Genomic DNA, 12,421 nt, shown 5'->3' on the forward strand with positions numbered 1-12,421 from the left:
TGTTCCTGGAAATCTGTATTTATTTTGTAGGGATTTACACCTTCTGGCATACCCCTACATGCTATCAGTTGAGAAACACAGGACTAAAAAATATGATTCAAATATATGGAAATATAGTTTACTCTGAACTATATTCTGTTTTCAATTGAATTGCTTTTGGAAATACTTTTAATTCAAAATTTTAACTTCTTAAAAATACAATCTCTTTGGATACTGTAGTTTCTCATAAAAAGAAGTAGAGAGATGAGAGGAGGAATCCATTAGTTAGGGGCTGGGAAACCAGCAGTCAGTTTCCAGATGAGCCAAAATGAGAATGGGAAACAATAGCAGAATCCCCACATGCAGTAGGAGTAGTTACTCTCACTTTTCTAAAGACATATGGCATAGATCAGAAGCATTTTTTTATTATTCTTAGCTATTGGATATGCCCAGTATATATTATCACGGCCTCAGAGATATTTAATTTACATGTTTCTTTGTATTCTTAATGCATTCTAGTTTGAGATTTGGTGTGGAGTGACACATGGAGTCTTCAGACTCTGCCTGTGGGTCAAATTGTGCCCTTTACCTGTTTTTGCAAATAGTTGTATTGGAACACAGCCACACCCATTTACGTACATGCAGTGTGTGGCTGTTTTCATGCTTCAATGCAGAGTTCAGTAGCTAGGATAGTGGTCACATGGCCTGCAAAGCCCAAAATATATACTGTTTGGCCTTTTGTAGGAAAATGTTGATTTCTGATAGAGATAAATCTCTTTTTTTCTGTAGTACAACCCTATCATCCCATTTGTTCTACTTAAAATGTACCTCATATTATTTCAAATGAATAGGAATTTAAGACTTTGTAGAAATCAAAATATCCCTTGATAAGGTCAATAGTCTCTAATTTTTCTTTTGAGAGAGAAAAAGGGTTTAATCCCTGGATTTTATATTGGACTTCCTAAAAGGAAGGTAAACTAAATTGGGCTGTAGAAATATAAGTAATTGAGTTATCATGACTAGGACACTTGGTTAGGAATACTGTTAATACACATACAGTCCATTTCCAGTCATTCAGGTTCTGCTTATTTAGTTGAAGGGTTGTCTGATTCCCACTATCCTTGCACTCTACCTTTTAAAAATTCTTCCTCGGGCAGCCCGGGTGGCTCAAGCAGTTTAGCGCCGCCTTTGGCCCAGGGCCTGATCCTGGAGACCCGGGATCGAGTCCCACGTCAGGCTCCTTGCATGACGCCTGCTTCTCCCTCTGCCTGTGTCTCTGCTTCTCTCTCTCCTCTCTGTGTATTCTCAGAAATTAATAAATAAAAAATTTAAAAAAATTCTTCCTCTTCTTTCCTTTGTAAACAACTAAATCCTATAAATAAATTCTAGGATGTGGAATTAAATAGAATAGTATGGCAAATTTTTTAAAACTATTTTCATATTGTTTACTTTCCGAGTAAGTATTCTAAGTAGAATCAAAGCATTTTAGAGCCATACTGGATTTTAGAACTTTTTCAATACATATTATAATTGCTACTTATCCTAAATAGCCTCCAAAATGTATGTGTTTTCTGTAGGAGGAGCAGGAATTAAGCCTTTCCTGGAACGCTTTGGAGAGCGTTGTCAAGAATACAGCAAACAAAGTCCCGCTCGGAGCACACCCCATAGAACCCCTGTTATCACTCCAAATACAAAGGCCATCCAAGAAAGATTATTCAAGCAAAACGCTTCTTCATCTACTACCCATTTAGCACAGCAGCTCAAGCAGGTCTGGCTTACTGCTTTTAACATTATTCATTACATGGTCTTGGCATAGAACCTAGAAATCAAATTGGAAATTCCGATGCCAGCTTTTTTGAGGGAGATAAATAGCATCTTGGTTCTCTGTATTGCTTATTTCAAATTAGAAATACTATTGTCTTTTTCTATGCATGTTGTGAATGTTTTTTTTTTTGTTTTTTTTGTTTTTTTTTTTTTTGTGAATGTTTTAATCTTAAAACTGAAGACAAGCAAAGTTGAGTAGTATTTGAATATTATTCTTAAACATACTGTTGGCTCTTGTGTAAAATAGAGCTTTTGGTGGTTTTAGGAACGTGAGAAAGAACTAGCATGTCTTCGTGGCCGATTTGACAAGGGCAATTTATGGAGTGCAGAAAAAGGCGAAAACCCAAGAAGCAAACAACTAGAAACCAAACAGGTAGTGTAAACTAGAAATATGAATGTGAACTTGGTACTAAGGTAGTGCTTGTGGTTCTGCACTGTAAAACAATTCTTCATCTTGTTCCAATTAACTGTGCCATTTTCCATTCATAAACTCCTTCAATGTTTATACCAACTCTGTTTTTCTCTTGTGACACTTTCCCCCGTTCAATGGAGCTCTTAACGTACTCACTGATGACCTACTTAAAATCAAATTTTTAAAACACATACTTATTCAATTGATTTCATATTTCTCTTAATATTTTACTTAGATGCTGGTTCTAAAATGTTTCTCAGAATGTATTTTTTTCATTAATGATTGTATACTCTCCCCAGGTACCACAGACTACCCATAATCTTTTTCAGTCATCAAATATGTCCCCAGTTTCTCTTTATTCCTGTATTACTTACTGTCAAATTTCATTAATCAGCCTTCAACAAAGTCCTGACTCATAAATACTTGTTTCATTTACATGCCTACTGTGCACAGAATACTGCATTAGGATATACTTTTGGGACATCTGTGTGGCTCAGCGGTTGAGCGCCTGTCTTCCGCCCAGGGCATGATCCTGGAGTCCCGGGATCGAGTCCCTCATCGGGCTCCCTGTGTGGAGCCTGCTTCTCTCTCTGCCTGTGTCTCTGCCTCTCTTTGTCTCTCTCTCTCTGTGTCTCTCATGAATAAATAAATCTTTAAAAAAACAAAAACAAAAGGATATACTTTTAAGCTAATAATAATATAATTATATTTATAATAGAATTATATATTTAAATATAAATTCTATTTATATTTTAAGTGGGTACCAGTAGAAATAGAACAATACATATAACTAGTATTCTTTGAGAAACACCTATTTAATTGATTTTGGTTTTTATCAGTTCTCTTGCTCAACAAATCATATTTGCCGGGGTTCTGACCTAACCCTGTTTTCTTCTCATTCACCCTGGGACATCTCTTCACTGTCCTCCTGTTTTGCTTCAGCCAAGCCCAGAAATGCCAACAGGCTTGACTGTGCTGTGTTTCCTCTCTCCAGAACTCCAGGCCTGGTTGGCTAGTAGAGCTCTCTGCACTTTGCAGCAGTAAATTCTCCAGGTAGTCTCTGTCTTCACCTAGGGCTTCATTCTGTACCTCATCATCTAAAACAGTCTGGGAGTTCTTTCTTGCCTCCTTCCTCTTATTACTGTGTCTTCCCCTGGCACACACATGAACACACAAGCCTCCAATATGCCACAAGCTGCCTGTCCTCTCTGTTTTCCTCTGCTGGTACCTTAATCACTTCTCAGAGCTTTGTATTGAAAACTTTGGTTCTAGTCTGGCTGTTCTCCTGTGCATCTTACCTACTGCTGCCAGAGAAATATTTTTAAAAGGCAGATACTCATATCTTCACTTGCTTAAAATCCTAGCAAGCTTTCCATAGCTATCATCAGGAAAACATCTAGAATCATTCAGAACCTGGCTTCTCACTGCTCCTCCACATGTGTACTTCAGTCCTGTCGTGCAGACTATTTGCAGTGTCTCAAATATATCCATGTTTTCAGATCTCTTCGTCTTTGCCTTGCTATTTCTCTCTGAAAGTGGTTATCTCTGTGGTGAGCTCCTACCTTATTAGGAATAGGTCAAACTTTAATCCCCTCTGGAAATCCTTATCTGGCCCTTTTTCCCTGGCGACCCCTTTTTCACCATGTCATTCTGTTCTTTACCTCAAGGAATATTTCTCTTCCTGTGACTGTTTCACCTTTGCTTTCTACCACATCTACTAGAGCCTTATCTGTCTTCATCTGTGTTCTTAGTGTTTGGCTCACAGGAGTTCAATAAATTTGTCCCTGAAGGAGAGAATGAATGTGCTAATCATTGCCATCTGCATACAACAAGCTGTTATCTGTCATCTTAAAATAGAAACAACTCACTGGATCCCCTATTCCTCGCCCTCTCTTTACCTTCTTTTCATTCAGACTCTTCCAGAAGAGTTATCTCTTGCTGCTTACAATTTTTTTCCTCCTTTCTCTCTTAATCTCTCCACTCAGGCTGTCACCACTGCCTCCTTATCAAATTCACCAGGGATCTTTAGTAATCAATTTTTAGGCCTTTAACTTGACCTATTAGCACTTGGCATTGTTGATGACACTCTTCTGTCTGAAGCACCTTCTTCACTTGGTTGCCAGTATATCATATCATGGCTTTTCTGCTACATCTTTGGAAATACAGGACAACAGTTCTTAACCTATTGTGTGCTAAATAATTCTTGCTAAACCTGTGGAATTCCTCTCTAGATGGTTACACATATGCATGTAAAGAACATTCTAAACATAGTAACAGGGAGTTCAGGGGGCTGCTCACTCAGAGCTCATCTCTGGTACCCACTGAGGGAGCAGTCAAAGAGATGAGAGGAAAAAGTAATTGAGTGTTGTGTTACTATAGTCAAAGGAAGAAAGAAACTTTCAGAAGGAGGAAATGGTCAGTATTGCCAGGTATGTGTCGTCAAATGTGGACTGGACCGAGACCACTGGGTTTTGGAAGGAAAAGCTAGTTGTTGCTTGGCAAGAGCAGTTTTAGTGAAGTGGCAAGGGGAGAATGCAGGTGGTGGTGGGTAAAGAGCAGGGCAGAGAGCAAAGGCAGTCCTCAGAAGTTTGGTTCCGAAAGGAAAGGAAGGAAGGAGGTGATGGTTGCAAGGAGATTAGGAGTGAAGTATGGCTTGTGTTTGTGGTTGTGTTTGTTTTGTTCTTTCTAAGGATACATTAGTCAACTTTAATGACAAAAGTAAGAGATTTTATTGGACGCCTGGGTGGCTAGGTCAGTTAAGTGTCTGATGTGGTTTCAGCTCAGGTTGTGATTTCAGGGTCATGGGATTGAGCCTCATGTTGGGGTCCATGCTGAACGTGGAGCCTGCTTGAGACTCTCTCCCTGTGCCCCTCCCTGCTTGCACATGTGCATGCACTCTAAATAAATAAATACAAAAAAATCTTTTAAAAAATGTAAGAGTTTTATGATGAGGATAAGTGATGCTGATTGATAGGATAAGATAAACCTTTCAAAAGGTAAGAGTGGATGAACTTGAGAGCATCGTGAAGGGAAAGGATTAGGACAGGTTTCTGGTTGGTAAGAAGGAAGAAGGAAAACAGTGTTTGGGGGCAGGTGCCAGGTGTGATACTTAGAAGTATGGTGACAGAAAACTGGTGGGATTTCCATCTGGTTACTTCTGTTTTATTCATCCTTAGGGAAGGTGACAGGTGTGATACTCTGGAGAATGGGAGAGAGCTGATTCAGAAAGAGGAGTAGTGTTGAGATTCAGGTGGGATAGAGAGCATACATTCCTAATAGAATCAAACTTGAGTTGTGAGGTTTTCCTCTAGATATGTCCAAAGAGCCTGGATATAAAACACAGAGAAGGTGGATTGTTACAGGGACGGAGTTTGCTAGACATAAGGAATGGAAGTACTGTAGAGGTGAGGGAGTGGAAGATATTGGTGAGATTGTGGTTGAACTGAAGGGTTGTGAAGTCTAACCTGGATGGAGCTGTAAGGAAATAGATGGGGGGGGGGGGGGGAATCCCTGGGTGGCTCAGCAGTTGAGCGCCTGCCTTCGGCCCAGGGTGTGATCCCGGAGACCTGGAATCGGGTCCCACATCGGGCTCCCTGCATGGAGCCTGCTTCTCCCTCTGCCTGTCTCTCTCTCTCTCTCTCTCTCTCTCTCCATATCTCTCATGAGTATATAAATAAAATCTTAAAAAAAAAAATAGATGGGGGTGCCAGGAAGAAAAGCATCAAATGGCCAGAAGTCCCCATGAGGCCAAAGAACAGGATCTGGTAGGAATTCCTGAGTAAGAGAGCTGGAGAAATTGGAGGGTTTCAGGGAAGAAGCTGATTTTAGGTGATGGCTGAATTGGAGCGGTCGTGAAGATCTTTGGAGTTGAAGTATTTATGCAACTGAGGGATCAGGATGTTGGCTAGAAGGTACTTGTGGCTTCTGATACCACCAATGGCAGGTCTTGGACTGGAGAAGTAGGATGGCGAGTGCAGTATAACCAGAGGGCTTGCACCTAGAGGAGCACGAACGGGAGGAGAGAATTACTAAGAGCTTCGAATTATCGTTGGAGACTGGGGAGGGGCTGTCTGTCACGTGGTCAGGGTGCAGGGAAGAGAACCACCTTTATTACAGAAGATGGTAGGCAAGTCCTGCATTCACAGGAGAGTCAGGCCTGCAGCACAGCAGTAGACAGTTTACTCTGTGTGCATATAAAGCTTCTTCTAACTTGAGAGTCAAAATAGTCTGGAAGTCGCTCTGGAATAAGAATATGTGGGTTTGTAAACTGCACATGCCAGTTACTAGGCCAAGTGTGCAAGTCACTTAACTCCTCTTTGTCTTCACCTTTTTATTCATAAAATGGAAGTAACAGCACCTAACTTACAGGGTTACTAAAGGAGGACTGGGGAGGCAATAATGTCAAGTGCTTAGAAAGGTGACTGGCGCATATTAGGCTTTGTGAAGCTTTAGTTCCTATTATTTCTACTCTTATTTACTTATTTCTCCAGTCCTTTAATCATAAAGCCTTTGCAAATCAAACAATGGAAGTTTCTCTTTCATGGCCTTATAAATGATTAAGAAAGACTCAGATGAGGGATTTTTTTTTTTTCACATTCTGTTTTTGTTCCTTTTTTTTTTTTTTTTTTTTTTTTTTGCCTTTTACCCACTGAGTAATTGTTAAGGGGAATCTTGATGTAGCACTGTCAGTAGATTTTATAGGTGTGGGCTGAGGTAAGTGGCATAGGGGGATTGCCTTTCTCTGTGTGTGGCGTTCACTTTAATCGGTTTATCCAAAACTACTCTGGTGTGAATTTTCATTCTTGCCTCCTAGTCTCTTAAAGTCCATACTGGGAATTACCGAGAATACTGAACTAGCACTGAGGGCTTCTTGTGTTCTTAAACGTGGTTGGGACCTTTCACATACATTATTTTGTTCTGAGGAACCTTACATAGAATAACAACTCTTGTTTGTTTTCATTTAATAACATGTAAAAAGAAAAAAAAATCTGTAGTTTTGGAAATCTTCATTTGCTTTTTTGTAGGAAGTACACTGTCAGAACACTCCCCTCAAAAAACATCAAGCTGTTTCAAATACCCCATCGCTTCCAGTAACAGAAAAGGTAACAGAAAATCAAAGACCAGGAAAATCTTCCGGTACAGAACCTACAGGTCAGCATTTTCTATTTCTGCTCCATTTACAGGGTAGATTTCTGTCTGCTATAGTTTTGGAAATTGCATTGGAAAACAGAAATACTGCTTTAATGTAAAAAGATAAATCTCTATATTGCTACTCATTCTTTCAGTTCAGCCTTGCAATATGCTTTTTCCTTAGTTCTCTTTCCAGACTCAGAACTCATGCTCTTGATGGGGGAGGATAAATTACTACAGTTCTGTTTTTTGGGGGTGTTTTTTTAGAAAGATTCAGTAAGATCTATTGAATTTTAGAGTGTGCATGCTGTTTAATTTAGCTTCTCTACAAGTGTTTCTGTAAGTTGAATTCTTACAACTAGTGTGCAAAGATGTATATACAAACAGATGAATTGTAGCTCTGTTTGTAGTAGTAATAAGGTATAAATAATCTCAACGTCCATCAGTAGAAAACTTTAAATAAATTATGCTAAATTAATGTCCCCCAATATTATGTAGCTGCTTAATAGACTAAGAGCATTGTGTGGAAGGACATTTAATATGTCATAGACACTTAGACATTTTTAAATTTTTAAAAAATTATGGTAAAAAACGCATTATTAAAATTTACCATCCTAACAAAAGTGCAAAGTTCAGGAGTGTTAAGTATATTCATATCATTGTGGAACAGATCACCAGAATGTATTCATCTTGTAGAACTGAAACTGTATACATCAAACAATAATTCTCCATTTCCTCCTCTCTTCAGCCCCTGGTAACCACCATTCTACTCTGTTTCTATGAATTTGACTACTTTAGAAACCTCGTATAAGTGTAATCATAGTATTTGTCTTTTGTAACTAGCTTTTTTTTAAAAAAAGTTTTATTTATTTATTTGAGAGAGAAAATGCCAGGGGGAGGGGCAGACAGACTTTAGCAGATTCCATGCTAAACACAGAGCCCAACTCAGAGCTCGATCCCATGACCCTGAGATCACAACCTGAGCCAAAACCAAATCGGATACTTAACCAACTGTGCCACCCAGGCACCCCTGTTACTAACATGTTTAATTTAGCATAATATCCTCAAGATTTATCTATGTTGTAGCAAGTAACAGGAATTCCTTCCTTTTTAAGGCTGAATAATACACCATTGTGCATACATACATTTTGTTTAGCTACTTTCTATCAATGGACATTTTGGTTGCTTCCATCTCTTGATTATGATGAATAGTGCTGCTATGGATGTGGGTATAGAAATATCTCTTTGAGACTCTGCTTTCAGTTCTTGGTATATACCCAGTATGGGGTTGCTAGATCATATAGTGGATCTATTTTAAGTATTTCAAGGAACCATTATACTATTTTCTATAGTAGTCACACCATTTTACAATCTCACCAACATAGCACAAATGTCCTAGTTTTTTCACATTCTTGTCAACACTTGTTATTTTCTTTCTTTCTTTTTTTTTTTTGATAGTAGCTATCCTTATGGTTGTGAGATGATAGCTCATTGTGATTTTGATTTCTTTTATAATTAGTGATGTTGAGCATCTTTTCATATCCTCGTTGATTGTTTTTATATCATCTTTGGAGAAACATCTGTTCAAGTTCTTTGCCCATTTTCTAATCAGGGTATTTTATTTTTGTTGTTGTGTTTTAGGAGTTCTTTGTATTCTGAATACATTAACCTCTTATCAGAAACATAATTTACAAATATTTTCCCCTATTCTATAGGTTGTCTTTGTAACTCTGTTGAATGTGTCCTTTGATGCACAGAAGTTTTTAAGTTTAATGTAGTCTCATTTATTTGTGCTTTTGTGGCCTGTGATTTTACTGTCACACCCAAGAAATTGCCAAATCCGTTGTCATGAAGCTTTTTCTCCTGTTTTGGGTCTTACATTTGGGTCTTATAATCCACTGTGAGTTAATTTTTGTGTATGGTGTCAGGTAAGGGTTCAGCTTCATTTTTCACATCTGAATATGTAGTTTTCCCAGCATCATTTGTTGAAGAGACTATCCTTTCCCCACTAAATCTTCTTGGCAGCCTTGTAAAAGATCATTTGACCACCATATATATGAGGTTTTGTTTAGCGGCTCTCTATTCTGGCTATTCCATTGGCCTATGTGTCTGTGTTTGAGCCATACTGTGTTGATGACTGTAGTTTTATAATATATTTTGAAATCAGGAAATGTCAGTCTTCTAATTTTGTTCTTTTTCAAAATTATTTTAGATGTTCAAGGTCCCCTGAAGCTATATGAATTTTAGGATGGACTTTACTGTTTCTCCAAAAAATGCTATTAATAAGAATGCATTGAATCTGTATATTGGGTAGTATTGACATCTTGACAATATTAAATTTTCCAATCCATGAACATGGGATGTCTTTCCAGCTATTTGTGTTTTATTTAATGTCTTTCAGAAATGTTTTGTAGCTTTCAGCGTACAAGTCTGTCACTTGGTTAGCTTTATTCCTAAGTATTTTATTCTTTTTTTTTTTCTAAGTATTTTATCCTATGAACAGAGGTAATCTTACTTCTTCTTTTCAAATCTGGATGTTTTTTATTTCTTTTTCTTGCCTGTTGCTCTGACTAGGACCTCCAGACTTTGCTGAATACAAGTAGTAAGAGTGATCACCCTTGTTTTGTTCTTGATCTTAGAGGAAAAGCTTTCAGTCTTTCCTACTGAGTATCTTGTTATATGCTATAGGCATTTCATATGTGGCCATTATTATGTTGAGATAGTTCCTTTCTGTTGCTAGTTTGTAAAGTGTTTTTATTGACACTTTTTTTTTTTTAAGTAAAAGAAATGCACAACAGCATGCATAGTATGGTCACCTGATAAAACAAAAGGATGTACACATTTGCATACATAGGGGCAAAACTGAAAGAACAAACAGTAACCGGTAATACTGGCATCCCCTTTATTTGGGGATGAAGAGAGAAATGGGAATGCAAAGACAGGACAGTTGTCTTGGGGGATTCTCTATATGTTTCAAGATTTAAAAAGCATAGTTTTATAATCAAAAGACAATACATAATATTCCTTAACTGAAAAATTCTAGGTTCTTAATATATGTTAATATGGTTTTTGTTACAATTTTTTTTAGGTTTTACTGAATGTAAAATGACGAAGTCTAGCCCTTTGAAAATCACATTGTTTTTAGAAGAGGATAAGTCTTTAAAAGTAACATCAGAACCAAAGGTCGAGCAGCAGACTGGTTGGTTTTTATGTTTTATTTCCTATTAACTCTGGACTCACTATAAGAGATAATATATTGGTAGAAACACATATTCAAATATTGTTTGTGTTCTATATTTCAAAATGTCTTGTGATTCTGTAATATTCTCTCTCTTTTTTAACTAGGAAATACTCTAGCTTCCACAAAGAGATAGCAATGTTAACAGTTATCTTTTGGTCACAGACCCCTGTGAAAATCTGATTAAAGCTGTCACTCACTTTCATGGGGAAAGGAAATCTGCTCTTCTTCCACACTCTTTATATTTATATTAGAGGAATTAGTGGTTCTTAAAGATTATTTGGGAACCCTGCTCTAAGTGATAGTCAGATTTTTCTGTTATTCACTGCCATGTGAGAGAGAACTCCCCAACAATAAAAGAAGAGTTTACTTGAAAGAACATTTTTTTCATAAGTCTGAAGCTTTTGGCTGTTATCTTGTCGTTTGCATTCTTCCTTAATATTCTTTCTTAAACCCAAAGCATTGAATCAGCTTTTGACAGTTCCAGCCTCTATTGCTTTGCTATTTATTTAGTAAGCACATGAATGTTAGATCTGCTCTGCTATCCCTTTAATTCTTAAAGATCTGAGTCACAGAGTCCACCTATTGGAATCTTTTTCAGAAGTGGTACGTGAAACTGAGATGAGTGTGGATGATGATGATGATATCAATAGTTCAAAAGTAATTAATGATATATTCAGTGATGTCCTGGTGGAAGGTGAGCTGGATGTGGAAAAGAGCGAAGAGGAGATGGACCATGAAGATGCACTGAATATCTCCTCGATGTCTTTACTTGCTCCATTAGCACAGACAGTTGGTGTGGTAAGTCCAGAGGTAAGGAAAGACTAAATGTCACCAGGCCTGGGACACAAACAATAATAATGGGAACCCCTTTTGTTTTAGTTGGTACATGGGGATTTGGCACTCTATAGCCAAGAGCATTCTGGAACTCTAATGTCAGTTCTCTTAAAAGAGAGCTTAAAATGCTTCAGTGGTTTCTTGTGACCTTAGATGAAATCCAAAATGTGACATGGTTTAAAAGACCAGATATGTGGGCTCAAATCCTGGCTCTGCTATTGCTAATACTGAAGTATTGGCCAGGTTATTTAACCTCTTTACCATAGTTCCCTCACCTGTTAAATGAAGTTGAAAATAGTGCGGGTTGATGGGAATATTACATCATTAGTATATTAGTTGTTAGCACCAGACAGATAAGTAACATTTATTGAGAGCAGACTGTTATTAGTTATTATCCTAAATTGAATAACTAAAGCTCAGGAGATAGATTCAATTAGAAATATTTTGGCAAGTATAGGCTGTAGCTATCTTTGAACTTTTATTCATTTACTATATATGAATTTATTTTGGTTTGCCTTGTTTTTATGATGAATCAGTTGACGTTTGGGATGTTTATTTCCTAACAATAGAGAATTTCTTTAATTCCTGAGAATTATCATTTAGGATCCATATCATCCATAAAATCTACTAATACCTGCTGTGCTTCACTGCAGAGTTTAGTTTCCTCACCTAGATTGGAACTGAAAGATGCCAGTGTAAGTGATGAAAGCCCAAAGCCAGGAAAATTTCAAAGAACCCGTGTCCCTCGAGCTGAGTCAGGTGATAGCATTGGTTCTGAAGACCGTGATCTTCTTTATAGGTAAGAATGTTTTCACTCACTAAGGGTCATGGTTTAGATATAGCAAGTTGTGCTTCAATTTATAATTATGATGTTACTAATAATTCACCTATAAAACTTTGGAATGACTTGTGTCAGCCTCTCTTTTACCAAATGACATTTTCCATCCCACATGCCTAATAAAAGAGAATGCTCAATGTGTTGCTGGATTTCTAATAGAGTA

At 37.6% G+C, this 12,421-nt stretch overlaps 1 protein-coding gene across 4 annotated transcripts in view; it reads left to right on the forward strand.

The window, feature by feature from the left end:
- ANLN (anillin, actin binding protein) overlaps positions 1 to 12,421 on the forward strand; it is a 49,580-nt gene that overhangs the window by 15,734 nt on the left and 21,425 nt on the right. For 2 of the 4 annotated variants that reach the window (XM_049093805.1, XM_025464624.3), the window contains exons 6-11: positions 1,557 to 1,747; positions 2,069 to 2,176; positions 7,240 to 7,366; positions 10,434 to 10,544; positions 11,185 to 11,396; positions 12,074 to 12,219. In XM_049093805.1, the coding sequence (XP_048949762.1) occupies positions 1,557 to 1,747; positions 2,069 to 2,176; positions 7,240 to 7,366; positions 10,434 to 10,544; positions 11,185 to 11,396; positions 12,074 to 12,219 (895 nt within the window). The remainder of the gene's footprint in view (positions 1 to 1,556; positions 1,748 to 2,068; positions 2,177 to 7,239; positions 7,367 to 10,433; positions 10,545 to 11,184; positions 11,397 to 12,073; positions 12,220 to 12,421) is intronic. The other 2 variants (XM_049093806.1, XM_049093807.1) reach the window with 2 other exon arrangements.

Source organism: Canis lupus, chromosome 14, assembly GCF_003254725.2.
Source record: "Canis lupus dingo isolate Sandy chromosome 14, ASM325472v2, whole genome shotgun sequence".
NCBI classification, from domain to species: Eukaryota; Metazoa; Chordata; class Mammalia; order Carnivora; family Canidae; genus Canis; species Canis lupus.